Source organism: Myxocyprinus asiaticus, chromosome 13, assembly GCF_019703515.2.
Source record: "Myxocyprinus asiaticus isolate MX2 ecotype Aquarium Trade chromosome 13, UBuf_Myxa_2, whole genome shotgun sequence".
NCBI lineage: Eukaryota > Metazoa > Chordata > Actinopteri > Cypriniformes > Catostomidae > Myxocyprinus > Myxocyprinus asiaticus.
Genome location: NC_059356.1, coordinates 15,865,288 through 15,885,020, shown reverse-complemented (window position 1 = coordinate 15,885,020; position 19,733 = coordinate 15,865,288). Strand labels below are relative to the sequence as shown.

The 19,733-nt window shown below is 39.2% G+C and overlaps 1 protein-coding gene across 1 annotated transcript in view; it reads left to right on the top strand.

Annotated features, from left to right (window-relative positions):
- LOC127449948 (KN motif and ankyrin repeat domain-containing protein 2-like) overlaps positions 1–19,733 on the top strand; it is a 43,005-nt gene that overhangs the window by 14,483 nt on the left and 8,789 nt on the right. Inside the window, exons 2-9 of the mRNA XM_051713590.1 lie at positions 1,915–2,015; positions 8,227–8,289; positions 8,513–9,904; positions 14,213–14,425; positions 14,538–14,643; positions 14,737–15,486; positions 15,582–15,669; positions 18,525–18,744. Of these exons, the coding sequence (XP_051569550.1) occupies positions 8,244–8,289; positions 8,513–9,904; positions 14,213–14,425; positions 14,538–14,643; positions 14,737–15,486; positions 15,582–15,669; positions 18,525–18,744 (2,815 nt within the window). The 5' untranslated portion in view covers positions 1,915–2,015; positions 8,227–8,243. The remainder of the gene's footprint in view (positions 1–1,914; positions 2,016–8,226; positions 8,290–8,512; positions 9,905–14,212; positions 14,426–14,537; positions 14,644–14,736; positions 15,487–15,581; positions 15,670–18,524; positions 18,745–19,733) is intronic.

Below are 19,733 nucleotides of genomic sequence, written 5' to 3'. Positions count from 1 at the left end.
CCTTCTCGGATCTGGGAGACAAGGGGATGGAAAAAAAAAAAAAGAGGTAAAGGCCAACACGGAGCGGGAGAGAGAGAAAAATAAACTGTGGGGAGGGGGGGGGGCGCAGTTCCCAATAACCTTGGGAGAAACCAGACTCACTGTGGGGGGCTAGTTCCCCTCTGGCTAACCAGCATGAATATAATGCCAACATTAGTTATTTGTGTGCAGTGCAAGTCATGGTTTAAAATGAGTAAACTAAGCGTCAAGTTCCATTGTTTAAAAAAAAAAAAAAAAATATTTAACTTTAAAATGAATGACTAATGTCTTTGAAGTCCATCCTGGATTAACTGCAGAAGTTCACATAGATGAATTGTCCTTTGTTAGTTGGCTGATGAAGGCTTTTGTTGGCAATTAAATGATAGTCTTAAGTGTAGTTCATCAATAGACAAAGGTGATGCAGGCAGAGATCAATGAGGTGCATCGCAGTTCAACCTGCCGGTCATTTCGGTGAGGTCTATCCTAAGTCCAAGGTTCAGGCAGTGGCATATGAAGTATCCATTGTCTTACAGTTGGAGTTGGCATCAGTTCATCCTCTGAAGTCAAAAGACAGAAGTGATGTCTGGCTAGCTCCGGCTGCATTTAGTCATCATCACTCCGAGACACGTAGCAGTGGAGTATGACACCAAGCAGAAACGGAGCTGGATCTAGCCGGTTCTGGTGACCTCAGGATAGGAATCCCAAGGTTGAGATATGGAAAGAAAAAAATTAATATTAGTGTAGATGTCATTCAATTTTATGCAGAGTTATAGATCATAATGGATGTTTCTGGTTCTGGCAGACCTAACTAAAGCAGCCTAATTGTCTGCAGTTTAATGTTGTCAGCCTATTTGTTTAACTGTTAGAAAATAAACCATGGTTTTACTATAGTAATAATGTAGTAACCATTAAGTTGTAACCATTGTTAATTTTGTGGTTACTATTACAAATACCATGGTTAAAATATGGTTAATTTACTAAAACCATGGTTAAAGGTAATGTCACCCTAATTAAATATACAGTATAACTATCAGGTGATATTACTGAATTCTGCAGAACCTCTGATTTGGAGGTCTGATATACAGTATATAATATATAAATATAGTATACATATATATATATATATATATATATATATATATATAGATACATCAATATATCTAAAAATATTTTCTTTAAATAGCTTCAGTTCAGTTGTTGTTTGTAGCTTGTAGTGTAGCTTACTACTTTTTTTTATAAAGAGCAGATTTACTGTAATTTAAATACTTTAAGTTATTAGTAGCTTGTAGCTCACACAACAATTGTTGCTAACCCAATACCGCTAAAAACCTCAGTCATTATGTGCTTTCATTGTATGGGAAAGAGTAGGGTCAACATTCAAAATGTTTCTTCTTGTGTTTTCAAAAGGAGAAAGTAAGTCATACAGGTTTGGAATTACAACCTAATTTCCATTTTTGTGTGAACTGCTCCTTTAAGATAAAGAAATTGTTAGTGGGGATAACCTTACAAATATTAAGGATTTTCTTGCAACCAAGTGTTGGTGTCCATCAGGGGTGTGTCTGTTTCTCCGGGTTTAGGCGGGTGACTCAGAAGAACTCTGAAACTGAAAACATTGCACACAGTGCAGCGCTTTCCCAGGCTCAAGGGGATTTTAAGTTGTTGTGGTTGAGGGAGAAGAGGGGTGTGTTGTGGTGGTAAGCAATGATGATAGAGAGCCAAGACGAATTAGTCTCTCACAGAAAAGGCAGTCGTTAGGATTGGCTTCTCTGATGATTGAGATGAGGACGAGCATCTAAAATAAAGGTTGTGGCCAAACTCATACAAAGAATCTGCCAATTTTAGTCATAATATGAGTTCAGTCCTGTAAATGAAGAGTTATATTTTCTTTCCTTCAAGATTTAGGTGGCACCCTTAAAAGAGAGACACAGGAATCGGAAGAGGGGAGAGGAGAACCCTGAGCGAGGAGGTCGGGGAAGAGAGACCATCACTGCAGCTCGGTGAGTTACAAGTCTTTATTGAAGCAAAAAGCCTGACTGCTATCTTTAGACAAGATACAAATTACAGTATTGGTTCCCCTGTGTTTAAGGAGTCAGTTTATTTCTTGTTTATAGATAAGGACCCAAAATTCCACATCCAAGCCAAGACAAATTAAACAGTTTGTTGCGAATGGACCTTGAATTTCACACACTGATAACGTGACCTTTGAACATGACCAAGTTTCAAAACTAACCACCCCTTAACATTTATCAGCTCCTCAGAAAGCTCATTGGAGTGCAACTAATGAAACTCCTCGACATGTTTTCATAATATGAAACAAAATGAAAGGAATTCTGTTTTCTTTTTTTACATTGTAATCCAGGCTGCTCAAAAGAACTTTTGCTGCGAAATTGTTAGGCTACTACAAGCTACCAAATTTACCGTGCCATTCCAGCAATATAAGATTCTCTACATCCTCTTTCCCGTTGATTGCTAATCTTAATAGTTTGCCGGTGGGTGGGGGACACCCTAGAGGCAAGAGATGTCAACTTCCGCTGTTCTGGAATGTAAAGCGATGGAAGTCGGGAGAGAGGTATGGAGAGAGGGGCATATGAGTTTAGGGCCATGCATTCCTGCTGGAGGAGGGTAGAGACTGGCTGTGCTGGAGAAAGGTCTGCAGGCATGCCACTGAGAAAGGGCAGACCGCTGATGGGGAGGGGGGCACACTGTGCTCTGTTCACTGTCATCTCAATGGAACACTGTTTATGAGCAGACAAAGAGGGAGAAAGGTCAGCGCCACACCAGTGTTATTGTAGTTTTGGATTTTTAATTTTGTTTTTATTTATATTTTATATTCAATTTTGTATAACAATTTACTTTAGTTTTGGTTATTTTTCACAGTTTGTCTGTTAGTTTTCGTTTTCTCAGTGTTTTGTAGTTTCAGTTTAGTTTTTATTTTAGTTTTCATTTTTGAATTTTTTATGGCTGCCAAAGCTGAGTGTTTACTGGTGTAATTTAACATGACTAATATAATTTCAATTCTCAGGGCAGTCTTGTGTTACCTCTATCTAGTGGTATTTTCATGTTTAATGTGGATTGTAAATGTTGCAAATTTTATAATATAGGGTGATTATGGGTAAAGTGACAAAGGACATTTAAGCTTGATCCACATTGTATCCATATGTATTTCCTTAAATTATTATAAATCATTACTAAACTAATATTTGGGGAGTAAACTGTTTAAGAGAGCGTTCACCCAAAAATTAAAAGTCTCTCATTTTCTCACCCTCATAAAGATTTTTACAATAATATTTAAGCTCTTTAGGTCCATACAATGCAAGTCAATAGGGGCCAAAACTTTAAAGCTCCAAAAAGCACATAAAGGCAGCATAAAAGTAATCCATACGATTCCAGTGGTTTAATCCATGTCTTCTGAAGTGATATGATAGGTGTGGGTGAGAAACAGATCAATATTTAAGTCCTTTTTTACTTTAAATCTTGACATCAGCTGTCTCCTTGGCAATCATGATTTCAAGCTCAGTTTTATTTCTCAGCACCATCTAGCACTCTACGGACTCTACAAGTAAGTGTAATTGAGCTTGAAATAATAATCAGTCCTGTAGACTGCAATTGCAAGGTGTGCAGTGAAAAAGGAGTTACATTTTGGTCTGTTCTCACCCAAAACAGATTAGATCGCTTCAGAAAACTTTTATGCTGCCTTTGTGCTTTTTGGAGCATCAGAGTTGCATTGTATGGACCTACAGGGCTTAAAAGTTCTTCTAAAAATCTTTGTTTGTGTTCTACTGAAGAAAGTCATACACATCTGGAATGGCATGAGGGTGAGTAAATGATGAGATAACATTCATTTTAGGGTCAACTATTCCTTTTATCTTTTTGAGGTTTTAAATGGATGATTTTACTTTGGGTTGTGTGGCAGAGCTCATTTCATGATCACTAGTGGGAAAAGCAATGGTAAAGAAAATGACAGAAATTTGAGGTAAATCTTAAGGTTATAAAAAAAAGTTTGTTAACTTAATGTTATGATGTGAATGTGTATATGAAAATATTAAAATGTATTCCAAATAGATGTAGATATTTTCTAGAGAATAATTTTTCATCTGTCCCACTTTACCAGTACTGCTGAAAAAAGTCTGGTATTTGGTCAAAAGAGGGTCTTCAAAGGTTCTACATCCTAGTATTGAATATTTCTTCATTTTGCTTTTGACAAAGGTAGAAGACATCCTAAGCTTTCTTTAAAGGTATAATGTTAGGTTACATGTCGTTTAGATCATAATTCAAAGTGTCAGGAAATGTAACATTTCCAAAAGTGTCCCACTTTGCCCATATCCACCCTAATATAACAAAAACTACAACTAAAATGAATCTGAGATCATTTTTATTTTATTTTAGTTAGTTTTGGAGTTATGAAAAAGTATTTTAGTTTAGTTTCAGTTTTTCCAATAATTGGTTTTTATTTTTATTTTAGTTAACGAAAATGATTTTAGTTAGTTTTTGATTTAGTTTTCGTTAACTATAATAACACACATTGCACTGTAGTGGCCAGTGCTGCCCTGTTCTTTACGTGGATGTGGTGGGCTGCCGGGAAGGGGGTTGTTTGGGAGCATAAGGCAGAGCGGTGAAATGAGAAAAGAGGATATGGGAAGAGTCAAAGAAACTATTAGAAACTAATATATTTTTGGTTTTCCCCATGCAAAACCTCTACGGTGCTATGGGGTTGTGGGTCAAGGTACTGCTGCAGGTGTTCTGAGAAGTTTTTTGCATTTTGCTATGTGGTTTCTAGGGTATTCTGGGTTGTCAGGGTTTGGTTTGGGTTCAACAAGTTGCACAATTTGATGTGTCCAGATCTAAGACATTTTTCAAAAATACATTACAAATGCAATTCACACAAGACAATTACTTCAATACACCTCTTCTATGATGAACATGTTATTTAAGTTATTTTAATTTTTTTTTTCTGGGGCTTAAAGTAAAAAATGTCATTTGGGGCAAGTCCGGAGACAAAAAAATACAAATAAAAACCAAGTCCCAATTAAAAAGGATATTGTAGAAAACGAACTGTTGACATTAGCTGTGCAGAATAATCTTTTATTATCTTTTTAATTATTATCTTTTTAAAACAAATTTATTTGAAAATGTGATATGTGAAATACATTTGTCCACGAAACCAAAGTCAGGTGGTGTACCCAACATGTAGGTAGACATTTTGTTGACATAGAACATACAAAACATAAGACAAAAAACAAAATACAACAACAACATTATTTTGTCATATCATTACATATCAGTATTTTGACTTTTTATGAAAAGCCAGATTTTGTTATGTGGTGTAACCCTGAGAAAACTTCTTGATATTCTTGACTCAAAATTTTTTATTAATGATTGTTTTTTTAAGAAAAGTATTTTAATATCTAATAATTGACCTTTACACCACATGACATTTTAAAAGTCATTAAATACATTTTATTTGTAGAAAATGCTATATATATATATATATATATATATATATATATATATATATATATATATATATATATATATTTTTTTTTTTTTTTTTTTTATTTAGAAAAAAACAACATGGGCACAAAGATCCTATTTCTTGAACTTGACATTTTTAAAAGATTTCTCATTTTTATCACCTTGGACAACCTTATTTGTCAATGGCCCATCATTCAAGTCTGTAGCACAAACATGCAGGACAAGTTATAGGCCTAAGTTAATACTTTATGAGATGGAGACATAGAAAGAGAGAGAACAGTTTGAGTGTTATTGCTGAGGGCTGGGATGTTTGTCACGCTGTGTGCCTTTCCTGAAGTCTCTAATTATGGCTCATCAACTGTCCCCCTGTCAACACTCTGCGCAGCACTGACGCTGACTTTTTCACACGTACACACATAAATCTGTGCATACATATTCATATTCACACACACAAACATTTTCTCAAGCGCTCAAGACATTCTTCAATCTTTGGGCTGTGGCAGAGGAATAAGAACAACACTAATAAGATGATATTGACTTTAGTAACTTGGTCTGTTTTTCTAAAATGTTGTTTGGCCTCATTGTCACTGTTCAGGGTCTGAGAGACCCCAAGGCTTTTTTAATAGCTCAGAAAACACACTTAACATTGAGGTATCAGATTAATGCTTCATGACCTTTCCTACTCTTATGAGAACTGATTTTAAACAAAATTACTACTTGATAAAAAGCTTAAAATGTCAAATAGTTTACTTTACTGATGTGTGGGGTCTCAGAGACCCCAGATATATAAAACATATAAAACAATAAATGCAATGGATTGTTACATTTCAGGGTTCCCTGACTGGTGTACACGGTATAGGAGTGCATTCCTGCCAGTTTTTTTTTTTTTTTTTTTAAACAAACAGTATGTTAATATTGGTTTAATTTGTTTTATTCTATTTTTCTAGAGGAGCACATTAAAATAAAAAGGAAAAATAAGAGGTTAATTTCAAAATGATCATTATTGTTATTTTTACATATACACCATTAGGGTCTCTGGGACCCCAAACATAAAAGCAGTACAGTCAATCTCAACAGAGCATAATAATTAATTTAATTGAGACTCAAATTTGAGAAAGTTAGCAAAAAACACAGACACAGCGTGGATATAGCGGGTAAGAGAGCTAATTTTGTCAACTTAAGGTCTATAAAATGCAAAATTAGTTCAGTCAGTGTTTCCATTTGCCCTACTTTCCCTGAAACAGGCAAGAACATAAACAGACTGAGAGGGTCATGAGATTAGACAGAGGGGGGAAACGTTTTTGTGTGAGGCAGCAAGGGAAAAGCCATTTCCGATTATGAACCGAAATTACCAGAGCAGTCAACAGTTCTCTTTGCGCTCTCTGTTAAAAGTTAAAAACTTCAAACCCAACATAAAAACCTCTGATTTCTTAAATGCTTTTAATGTAAGAAACAGAGATAGCCCATGGCACTGCCAGCGTTGAGATTGCTAAAGCATACAGCACCCCCCTTCTCACTATCTAATAACCTAGAAAGGCACACTAGCTGAGAAAAATGCAATGCAGATTGGAAAAAGAGAGCATCCTGATAGCAAAAGACACATAGAGTGACCATATATGTTGAATGCCCGGTTTCATTTTACTAATTGATTTAAGGTTGGAGTGCTTTGCTTCATTTGAAAAGGGTAACTGAGAGAGTGGAAGAAGGAAGAGCAGTCAGCTGCTATCTCCTGATCAACAGCTGACAGAGTGGGGAAAAATAAAGGAGAAAAAGGGAGATCGAAAGCATGGAAACAGTGTGGGAGAGAAGAGAGCTAGTGCCTGTGCCTGTCTTTTTTTACAGCACCTCAATTCTGAGAACCACAGAGAGTGTATTCAGATGATTCCTAATAAGGCTGTAACTAGATGCTCTTTCTCCTGATGTCGACTGCCAGAAAACATTCTGCTCTTTTTTTCTCTCTCCTTCAAACAAGAGGACCACAAATAAACCAAACGAAACAGCCAAGCTCTAGTAGAGGATAAAGCAGTGTACAAATAACAAGGGGGTTTGACCCTAACTCAGGATCCCCCTGATTGACCTCCTAATTAAGGTTTGTACCCCCAAAGGAAGTCAAACATTACATCCTTTGGGCGTCAAGGTTTCGAAGTTTGTAAAAGTACATATTCAAATCAGTTTTTTAATACTACAAAAGTAAGTCAGAGTGCATATTTTTGGCTGCGAAGCATTTTCCATTTTAGGATTAGTATCGGATAGTATATACACTTTTGCCATTGGTCTAACTGTGCAAGGGGCACTAAAAGACAATTTGACAGTTCATGCAACCTCAGCAGATTGTGCCTGAAAATTACCCATAGGAATCCCTTTTAAAAAAGGTCATTATATAATTCGCTGGGATAAAGCTTGTGGAACAGACTGCACTTAAGATAGCATCAGCTTTAGAGTAAAGTGACAACACAACATGCCTATATTACATAAATGTAACTAAATAAACTTGAGTGTGCCACGTTCTTGCTGTAAATCCAATGCCAGTGCTGTAGTTTTTGAAACTTTGCCCTGATAAGAGCCCTTTCCTTTGCTGGTTTGAGGATTATGTCTGTGCATGCAGATGCTTGATTTCTAATTGAAAGATTATTGAATGAGGACTGTTCATTATAGGTTTGGTAGCTGGCCGTAGATCTCAGGAGATCAATGTATGTGTATTTGTGTATGATCACTTACAGTATCTCTTTTGTCTAGGAGAAAGTGATTGGTGAATGACAATCATGGCTCAGGTGCTACATATGGACACCAGTTTTCCAGGTACTGTCCCAATTTTATTGTGTACGTACTGTGATTCTGTTATCCTTTCCCCGGTCCATCTCTACCTAAATGTTTATTTAGAGAAAACTGAAGAGACTAGCTAGTAAAGTAAAGCAAAACATTGAGCTGCTCATAGCCTGAAGGTAATTATTTCTCTCTTTTGTCTGATTCAGAGATTAGACTAAGATTTCCTTCAGTTTAAAGTTGTTTCCTCTATCCTTAGGGAAGATTAACCCCCCGGCTCCCCCCTCCTTGCACGGAAAGAATCAAGAGGCTCCATATTCAGTTGAGACCCCCTATGGCTATCGTCTGGACCTGGACTTCCTCAAGTACGTCAATGATATTGAGAAAGGCAACACCATAAAGAAGGTGCCTGTGCAACGGCGCCCACGTTATGGTTCACTTCCACGTGGCTATGGCTATACAGGCTCCTGGTGGACCTCCACTGAGTCACTGTGCTCCAATGCCAGCATGGACAGCCGTCACTCATCATACTCCTACTGTGCGCCAGGCTTCCACAGCTCACAGCGGCCCAACTTCAGTATGGCACGTGTGGAGAAGACATTGTTGGATGCCCGTCTCAAGCTGGAGGAAGAAAAGGATGGCCGTCACTTCTCCAATCTGGGCAGCATGCACAGCAGCGTTGCTGGCTCCAACACCTCCCTTTCCAGTGCGCATAGCTTCAATCGTGCCCAGGGAGGTGGGTCCTTTACACCAATAAGCTCTGGCTTGTCCACACCCATGTCACCTACACCCGCCCATTTGCAGCATGTACGGGAGCAGATGGCTGTCGCCCTACGGAAAATCCGGGAGCTTGAGGAGCAGGTGAAGACCATTCCAGTGCTGCAAGTGAAGATCTCCGTGCTCCAGGAGGAGAAGAGGCAGCTCAGTGTGCAACTCAAGAGCCAGAAGTTCCTGGGCCACACGCTGGGGTTCAGTCGGAGCCGTCCACGTGGAGAGCTTTATATCGACATACCCGAGGAGGAGGTGGGAAATGGGGCAGGAGCCACAAACAGAGCTGCAGGAAGCCTTTCTCCTACCACTCCAGGCTCCCTCCAGGACTCGGGCTGTGAGATTGAAGAGACGGTAATTGTCAGCGGAGACCGTCCAGGTGCAAGGAGAGAGGTGCGAACAGTAGGTGTGGGGCCAGAGATAAAGGAATGTGGCTATCGTCAAGTGGGTGTAGGGGTGCGAGAGGAGGACTTGGGGCTGCTGCCTGAAGCTGAAGCCCTGAAGACTAAGGTGGGGCTTTTGGAGGTTCAGCTAAGGAAGACTATGCAGGAACTGCAGAGTGCTCAGCAGCAAGTGGATGCAGCTCAGAGAGAGAGGCAGGTTCTTCCTCCTCAGGTGGACCATGCGGTAAAGGCCACAAGTCTGGGCTGGCAGGAACAGCAGGGGCAGGCTGGTGCGGGTCTGCACACTGTTGTCAGTTTCACCCAGCAGCCCCATCAGCAGAGGACCGTGGGGATCCAAGTGTACACATTGGAGCAGCCCACAGTGGTGGGTGTGGGGACACTGCTGAGAGCCCAGGGTTGCAGTTCTCCTGCTCAGCCCGTATCTGCCGGCACACTAGAGGGGCCCCATAGAAGACATGCAGAGTCCCTAGGAACAGAGGGTGTGTATGAAACCGCATTAAAAAGCACTTTTCCACCATTGGGCCAAACAGTTCTGAGCACCGTGATTAACAGTTCCTGCAGCATTTCAACTTGCACGGTTTGTTATGGTTTGATTACAAACCATTCCTGGCCTGGTTAGAGTTCTTCCAATATATGAATAAGAGTAAGCCAGACCAAGTGCTTGTGGGGAAAAGAGTTTATTGATGAGGATCGTGTAGCATACAGTAGCTCTTCTGAATCTTAAACCAAGGAGCTTTCTGCGTGACCAGACATTTATACCTGGTAACAGATGTGCTAATTAAACATACTAGAGATCCCAAAGTGACCCGGCTAACCATGTGTTTAGGACAGAGAACCATGGTGTTGGAACGGCATTAGTGAAGTGGTGACTCATGATTGGTCACTTGCTCAATCAGTCCATTGTAATTCTGATTTCGCAGCACCACAGTGGAAAAAAAGCAACCTTGCCAACAAGCCTGGATCGTTACGTAAATGCACGGTTCTGTAGCGAGAACCGTTTGTTCTGATGGTGGAATTAAGTTAATAGTGTTAGATTCTTGTTGTTTTCAGCATGTGAAATATGTGGACACGTAAAATGTAAAAACATTATACAAGGATTGGTTAACACAAAAATGAAAATTCTGTAATCATTACCTTATTGTTCCAATCCTGTTTGACATTCTTTCCTCTGTTAAACACAAAAAAGGAGACGTTGGGCAGAATATTCACAGTGCTCTTTTTCATACAAAGAAAGAAAATGTGGATGGATGCTGTCAAGGTCCAAAAATGACAAAAAAGATTAATAAAACCACTATGTGATTGCTTTATTTGAGAAACAGACTGAAACAGAATTCCTTCCGTCACAGATCTTAAATCTCATGTGCATTTGCATAAATTCAAATATATAATACCATTGGTTTTCAACTAGGGCTATTGATTTAACGTGTTAATTCAGTGCGATTAATTAAAAAAAGAAATAACACGTTAAACAAATTGCGCAAATAATCAAATGCCCGTACCAATGTTCCTTCAAATTTTTGTTTTTGCTGAGCAAATCCTGTTTCTATTGAGTGGAACCTTCAGCCACCTGAGCAGAATAATTTATATACAGTGTACAGGTGCATCTCAATAAATTAGAATGTCGTGGAAAAGTTCATTTATTTCAGTAATTCAACTCAAATTGTGAAACTCGTGTATTAAATAAATTCAATGCACACAGACTGAAGTAGTTTAAGTCTTTGGTTCTTTTAATTGTGATGATTTTGGCTCACATTTAACAAAAACCCACCAATTCACTATCTCAAAAAATTTGAATATGGTGACATGCCAATCAGCTAATCAACTCAAAACACCTGCAAAGGTTTCCTGAGCCTTCAAAATGGTCTCTCAGTTTGGTTCACTAGGCTACACAATCATGGGGAAGACTGCTGATCTGACAGTTGTCCAGAAGACAATCATTGACACCTTTCACAAGGAGGGTAAGCCACAAACATTCATTGCCAAAGAAGCTGGCTGTTCACAGAGTGCTGTATCCAAGCATGCTAACAGAAAGTTGAGTGGAAGGAAAAAGTGTGGAAGAAAAAGATGCACAACCAACCGAGAGAACCGCAGCCTTACGATTGTCAAGCAAAATCGATTCAAGAATTTGGGTGAACTTCAAAAGGAATGGACTGAGGCTGGGGTCAAGGCATCAAGAGCCACCACACACAGACATGTCAAGGAATTTGGCTACAGTTGTCGTATTCCTCTTGTTAAGCCACTCCTGAACCACAGTCAACGTCAGAGGCGTCTTACCTGGGCTAAGGAGAAGAAAAACTGGACTGTTGCCCAGTGGTCCAAAGTCCTCTTTTCAGATGAGAGCAAGTTTTGTATTTCATTTGGAAACCAAGGTCCTAGAGTCTGGAGGAAGGGTGGAGAAGCTCATAGCCCAAGTTGCTTGAAGTCCAGTGTTAAGTTTCCACAGTCTGTGATGATTTGGGGTGCAATGTCATCTGCTGGTGTTGGTCCATTGTGTTTTTTGAAAACCAAAGTCACTGCACCCGTTTACCAAGAAATTTTGGAGCACTTCATGCTTCCTTCTGCTGACCAGCTTTTTAAAGATGCTGATTTCATTTTCCAGCAGGATTTGGCACCTGCCCACACTGCCAAAAGCACCAAAAGTTGGTTAAATGGCCATGGTGTTGGTGTGCTTGACTGGCCAGCAAACTCACCAGACATGAACCCCATAGAGAATCTATGGGGTATTGTCAAGAGGAAAATGAGAAACAAGAGACCAAAAAATGCAGATGAGCTGAAGGCCACTGTCAAAGAAACCTGGGCTTCCATACCACCTCAGCAGTGCCACAAACTGATCACCTCCATGCTACACCGAATTGAGGCAGTAATTAAAGCAAAAGGAGCCCCTACCAAGTATTGAGTACATACAGTAAATGAACATACTTTCCAGAAGGCCAACAATTCACTAAAAATGTTTTTTTATTGGTCTTATGATGTATTCTAATTTTTTGAGATAGTGAATTGGTGGGTTTTTGTTAAATGTGAGCAAAATCATCACAATTAAAAGAACCAAAGACTTAAACTACTTCAGTCTGTGTGCACTGAATTGATTTAATACACGAGTTTCACAATTTGAGTTGAATTACTGAAATAAATGAACTTTTCCACGACATTCTAATTTATTGAGATGCACCTGTATATAAGAAGTAGAAGTAGCCTAAGTATAAAGTATACTACATAGTAGGCTAATAATAACAGATAAATAAAGACAAGTCAATGGCTTCAGTATTGTTGTTTGATTAATATTACCAACATAATAAACAACAGATCTATTTGGCTGCATTAATGTGTTACACTGCAAAGTCTAATGCACAGATCCGATATTTTGACACATAATTGATTTTTTGTTGCACCTGTTTGCATTCACATAAGACATAAGCGACTGTTTATGTTAATTACTCGCAGGACGGGCATTGACCATGAAGCATATGAAACACTGAGCAGTCTTCTAGCTCTAATACAAGAAATGTCTAGATTTTCCCACAGACATTTGAGTCTGTGTGCAGTGTGCGGATGGTTTTTCCTTCTGCGTGGAAGAAATATCAGAAGTGCATAGGGAACATTGGCCCAGACCGTAATAAGGAATATTCCTACCATCGGAACAATTCAATCTTGAAGTACCACCTGTTTTCTCCAGGGGGCAGTAAATAAAACTCCAGCTGTTAAGGCAACATGCATCTTATTCTGAGAACAAACCACACTTACCGGCAGCAGACAGCACTAGATGAGGACTCCTTGCATTTAAACACAGCTTGATGGAGCGCAAATCCAAACGCAGGGATCTCAAAACGTGTTTGTCGTAGTTTCAAACTACATTAAACTTGACACAGCAACCTAAAAACTGAATGTTACTTAAGTGAGACACTCCAAAAGCATCTGTCTGACACGTGTAGATTGACACGTCCTTAGAAAATCCCTTATAAAACACCTCTGACTGACTGATGAACTCAGTTGCAAAATGGTTTGCTGTGAACAATAGGCCAGTGATTGGCTTATGTTTAGTGATATGGGTATAAACAATATATTGGATTATAAAACCAATTTTTGTATTGTCTAATCAATGCTTTACTCGTCTGCCACAATAATGCATTTTAATTATCTGAATTATAATTTTTTTTATAATATTTATAAATATTTAAATACAACTATTTATAATTGTTTAATCATTGTATGTTGAGTTATTGATATTTGAGGGACTTTCTCAGCAAATATTTATATAAGTGATTAATTTGATTGATTAATCCGCTTTCCTTGTAATTAATTTGATAAAAAAAGTTAATCGATTGACAGCCCTAGTTTTAGCATGTGGTGTAACCAATCTTTTTCATCAGTTTGAATATGTGGCAGAATTTCTGTCTGCTCTTCAAAAACCTATGTTATGGATTCAAAAGTCTTGAAATATGGTGCACATATGAGTGCACTGCTGATGCTTTTATGATGCTTTTTGTCATTTTTGAAGCTTTGACGATGTTGGCCTCCATGCACTTTTATTGTATGAATGAAAAGAGCATTGTAAGAGCAGCATGAGTATTCTGCCTAACATCCACTTTCGTGCTGCACAGAAGTAAATCATATGGATTTGGAGCAACATACGGTTGAGTTAATGATGACAGAATTTTGATTTTTGGGAGAACTACTATTAAAATATATATATATATATATATATATATATATATATATATATATACATATATATATATATATTAGCAATAGGGATAATTTAGACCGTTCTCTTTCTTTTTGGCCATCAGAATCACCACGCGAGTTTCCCATTGCAATAAGCTCTAAGCAGGTGCGAGAAGTCTTGAGAAGCGAAGTATCCAAGTCAGTGCCAGTGACCAACCAGGCAACCGCCATGGAGACAAAATGCAGCCAGGTGGCTCCTGTCTGCCAGCGGCTAAAAGAGGGAGAGATTAGCCAGCAAGCATCAGAAGAAGCCATCCAAATAGATGCCATAAAACCAGGTTAGTCCTTTGTTTTCTTTGAGTATCTGGTGATAATGTATCCCTTACATCTTCAAACATTCATTTTTTAACCAGTGATACTCTGCCCTTTTTTTCCTCTATATTTTTTAAGCCTCCCTTCAATACACCCTGAGGTCAATCATGAAGAGAAAGGCTGATGGGGAACCTGGTTCTCCTTACACCAAGAAGAACCTGCAGTTCATTGGAGTCAATGGAGGGTAAATGCAGAATTCTGAATTATATTGAATTATATTAACAATGTGATGTGTTTTAACTGTATAATACGCACTGATCTTCAATTTTTTCTGCAGGTACGGGTCTACATCCTCCGAGGAGAGCAGCTTGGAAAGTTCAGAGGATGAGAGTGATGCAAGCGAATACCACGAGGCTACTGAGAAATTACCAGAATCTGCAGCACAGCAGCCCCAGGAGACCCCCTGCAGCCCTGCTTCTCCCAAATCCAGTGAGACATCAGCTGCCCTAACACCTCAGCACAGCACTGCCCAGTCACCAGCCAAAGATACTGAAACACAGAAAATCACCAGCCAATCACAAGCCATGGATGCAGCTACCCAGCAACAGGTTACCCAATCACCAGCAGCAGAGGCAGACATACATCACTGTGCCAGCCAATCATCACTTACAACCACTGCACATCCGGGAAGTGTTGTTCAATCCACAGAGGCAAAACTCGTTCTTCAAACGCATACCTCTCAAAGCACTGCCATGGAACAAAACGCTGTCCAGTTATCGGCCACCAGCTCTGTTGTACAGCATGCTGTTGTTCAATTTAAGGCCACTGATTCAAATGTCCAGCAAAGTCCAACCCAGCCAGAGGTGTCAGGCCTCGATGCTCAGCAGGCGACCACTCAATCACAATCCACTTATGCCAAATCTCAGCAAGATGCAAGTCAATCAAAAACCACTGACCTCACAACCCAACAAGGAGCTATGCAGTCACAATCTACTGATGCCTCAGCAAAACAGGACATAGCCATATCCTTCAACAACAATCCAGCTGCAACCCCAAGTGCCATCCCAACTAATAAACAAGAAAGCAAGTAAGTTGACTGAAACAAATCAGTGACAAAAGCTTTATCAAAATGAATATTTGATTACGTAGTTTGGCTGTAAATGCTGACTGATTTTTTTTCAGACTGAAATTGATTGGCAGTCTCGTGGCTGCTCTCAATACCTTGCAGAGAGCACTCAACGAGCCAAATGCATTTAGCCATCAAGAAGCGGTATGTATATTAGTTATAAAAAAAGCCAATATGTTTTATAAATTATAGATAGTTTTATAAGGTTGATTTAAAGGTTAAGTGTGTAATTATTTTGCTTTAAATACTTTCTCCTGTTCCACCAGTACAGAGGCGTTCACACTGACAGCGACTACTCAGGTCACCTCGCTAACTTGTATGAAAATTAATGAGTTACCCTCATTTTGTTGTTGCAAATTGCTGTCAGTTTGAATGAGGGGAAACACTGTGGCACCTTCAAAATATCGCTCTGTTTATTACAGCAGTCTAACATGTCAAATTCTGGCTCAACCAATGCTAGGAGTTTGGGGCATGACTGTCCATTTTACTTTTCTATGCCATCAGACCTACAGTTTTCATATGCCGAATTAAAAAAATAAAACAGGCTAAAAACTCCCATAGACTTTAGGGGTGGGAGAAAAAATCGATTCAGCGATGCATCGTGTTTCTTCCAACGATTCTGAATCGATTCTCCAAAAAAGAAAAAAATAATCTGATTCAGTTCTGAGTTCAGTTTGAACTGCGGCGTTTAAACTTGAAAATCGATTCAATGATTCTCCAACTATATGAATTCTCCAAAAATTCAGAATACATTTTTATTTCTACCACCCCAATAGACTTGCATTGAAAAGGGGCCCTTTACATTTCTAAAGATCAGAAAATAATAGAGACTTAAAGGAACAGTTCACCCAAAAATGAAAATTCTCATCATTTACTCCCCCTCATGCCATCCCAGATGTGTTTGACTTTCATTCTTCTGCAGAACACAAAGATTTTTAGAAGAATATTTCAGCTCTGTGGGTCATCACAATGCAAGTGAATGGGTGCCAAAATGTTAAAGCTCCAAAAATAACGTAAGGCAGCATAAAAGTAATCCATAAGACTCTAGTGGATGAATCAATCTCTCCAGAAGTGATATGATAGATGTGGGTGAGAAACAGATCAATGTTTAAGTCAATTTTTTACTATAAATTTGCCTCCCTGCTCAGTCAATCTCCACTTTACTTTCACTTTCACATTCTTCTTGTGTTTTTGTGATTGACATTATTCATGCATATCGCCCCCTACTGGCCAGGGAGAAGTTTTTCTAGCAAAAATGGACTCGGATATAAAAATGGATACTGATCTGTTTCTCATCAACACCTATCATGAATTTAACCACTGGAGTCATATGGATTACTTTTATGCTGCCTTTATGTGATGTTTGGAGTGTCAAAATTTTGGCACCCTTTCACTTGTATTGTATGGACCTACAGAGTTTAGATATTCTTCTAAAAATATTTGGTTGTGTTCTGCAGAAGAAAGAAAGTCTTACACATCTGTGATGGCATGAAGGTGAGTAAATGATGTGAGAATTTTCATTTTTGGGTGAACCATCCCTTTAAGGGTGAGCTCTGTTGGCTTGAAATGCTAGTAAGAAACCACCCAGCAATGCCCTGGCAACCACTCTGAACACTTTAGCAACTGAGAATCAACATCACAGAAAACACCCAGAATACCCTTGCAATGTGTTGAAACCACTCCTTAGCAAATCCTGGGAAAGTTGTCATGCCAGCTCCAACATTGGGGTGGCAAGTTTTGTATGAGCAAGATCCACTTATATTCTGAAAATGTAAAAAAAAATGTCGTTAATTTTGTGATTTCACTTGGTGCCATTGGAAGCGCCTACATTACACACTTTACCTTTAAAATATTTAAGTTATTCAATCATATTAAGGAATATTCCGGTTGAGCTCGATCGACAGCATTTGTGGCATAATACTGATTACCACAAATTTTTATTTTGACTTGTCCCTTTTCTTTAAAAAAATCAAAAATCTGGGTTACAGTGAGGCACTTACAGTGGAAGTGAATGTGGCTAGTCCGTAATTTAAATACTCTGTTTCAAAAGTATAGCCACAAGATGTAAACAATACGTTAATATGATTTTAGTGTGATAAAATCGTTTTTTTTTTAATTTATTTTTTAATATAATTTTATCCCCTTTTTCTCCCCAATTTGGAATGCCCAATTCCCACTACTTAGTAGGTCCTCGTGGTGGCACGGTTACTCACCTCAATCCGGGTGGCGGAGGACAAGTCTCAGTTGCCTCTGCTTCTGAGACAGTCAATCCGAGCATCTTATCACGTGGCTCGCTGTACATGACTGTAGAGACTCACAGCATGTGGAGGCTCATGCTACTCTCCGCGATCCACGCACAATTACCACGCACCCCATTGACAGCGTGAACCACTAATTGCGACCACGAGGAGGTTACCCCATGTGACTTTACCCTCCCTTGCAACCGGGCTAATTTGGTTGCTTAGGAGACCTGGCTGGAGTCACTCAGCACGCCCTGGGTTCGAACTCGTGACTCCAGGGGTGGTAGTCAGCGTCAATACTCGCTGAGCTACCCAGGCCCCTGATAAAATCGCTTATTAACCTTTTCTGTGTAAAGTTGTATCCAATAACAACAGAATGCTGTAAACCCCAAAACTATGATTTAAACCGCTTTAAAGCTCAAATAATACACAAATTTCAACAGAAGAATTAATGTAAGTGCTTTTATAAATTTATAAGCCTCACATTACTGCCTTTAAAGCCTCCAAAAATTGGCCACATTCACTTTCATTGTAAGTGTCTCACTGTAACCTCGAGTTTTGCTTTTTTTTTAAAGAAAAGGAGAAATTAGTCTAAATAATTTTTTGTGGTAATCAACATTAAGCCACAAATGCTGTCAATTGAGCTTAACTTGTACTGAACCCAGAATATTCCTTTAATGATCTGCTTGTAATTGAACATGATCTGTTCATTTTACATTTCAGCTAAGAATAAGTTTCTATTTCTCTGTCTGTTCACAGAGGACAGCTTACACCACAGTATTGCAGGAGTGGCTTCGAGTGTCCTGTCACAAGGCTGCTGACACTGCAGTAGTCAAGGCGTACATGGACACCTTTGCCTCCATTTCCCCTCAGCTACTGGAATTTGTCATCAACATGGCTGATGGCAACGGAAACACAGCTCTGCACTATACCGTCTCTCACTCCAACTTCCCTGTTGTCAAACTGCTGCTGGATACTGGTTAGTGACCTACATATCTCTGAGAAAATGCTCAATGCTGGAACATTATCTTTGGAGGTTCTGTTAAAACTTTATACCAATGGAAGGAGATGTGGCCTGGTGGGTTGTGCACATGCTCTGGCACATTGCATGGTGGCACTTATATGGGCGCCACGAGTCTGGCCTGTGTCAATTCCCAATTCCATTTTTGTGATATCTCGCTGGCTAATATGGCAGTTGTCTTGGACTTATATTGACACCTAGCAGTGTGGATGCAGCATCACACAAAAGCAATAGTTTTCAGTTAAAAATTGGAGAAATATGCTATTCGTAGTCAGCCATTAATCATTTATTCCATGAGCGAAAGTGTCTGATAATAAGGTTACTGAGAAAGAGAGTATTAGTGGATATTGGATATTTGGATTGTCACGCAGAGGGGTAATCACTGGCACGCCTGCAACGGCGAGAGAGGAAAAGACTATTTTATTCATATGAAATTCCGCAACTGCATTCCAATCTACAGCTTGATGTAATTCTTCCTCATCATCACGCAGCATGTTTTCTTGAGCTGAATGGGAGGCTAAACAAAAAGTTAAAATGTAACGAGACTGCAGCATATCCAACAGACTCGTACAGCACATGCAAGCCATTCGCACTTCACGAGCCGGCAGCGCTTCACTTTCGGTTAATCGTGTGAGTAAACACACCCGCTTTGCTTCGGTCAGGCTGTGTGGATGACATTCCGTGTTTCATTTGTTTCTTTTTGCTTTCAGAACAACACGTGATGTAATAAGGAAAACACCACTATTAATCCTTGAGATTTCCAACCCAGCATACAGGTACACCCTCCTTAAACCATCGTCACACTCAAAATTACATTAAACGATTAAAAGAGAAAACATAAACCCACATCGTGGGGTTCAGAAATCTGAGTCTATTCAAAATATAAATTAAACCTGGAAATAAAGTTTTAGGATTTTGCAGGTGCGATTCTCCAAAATAGTTGATCG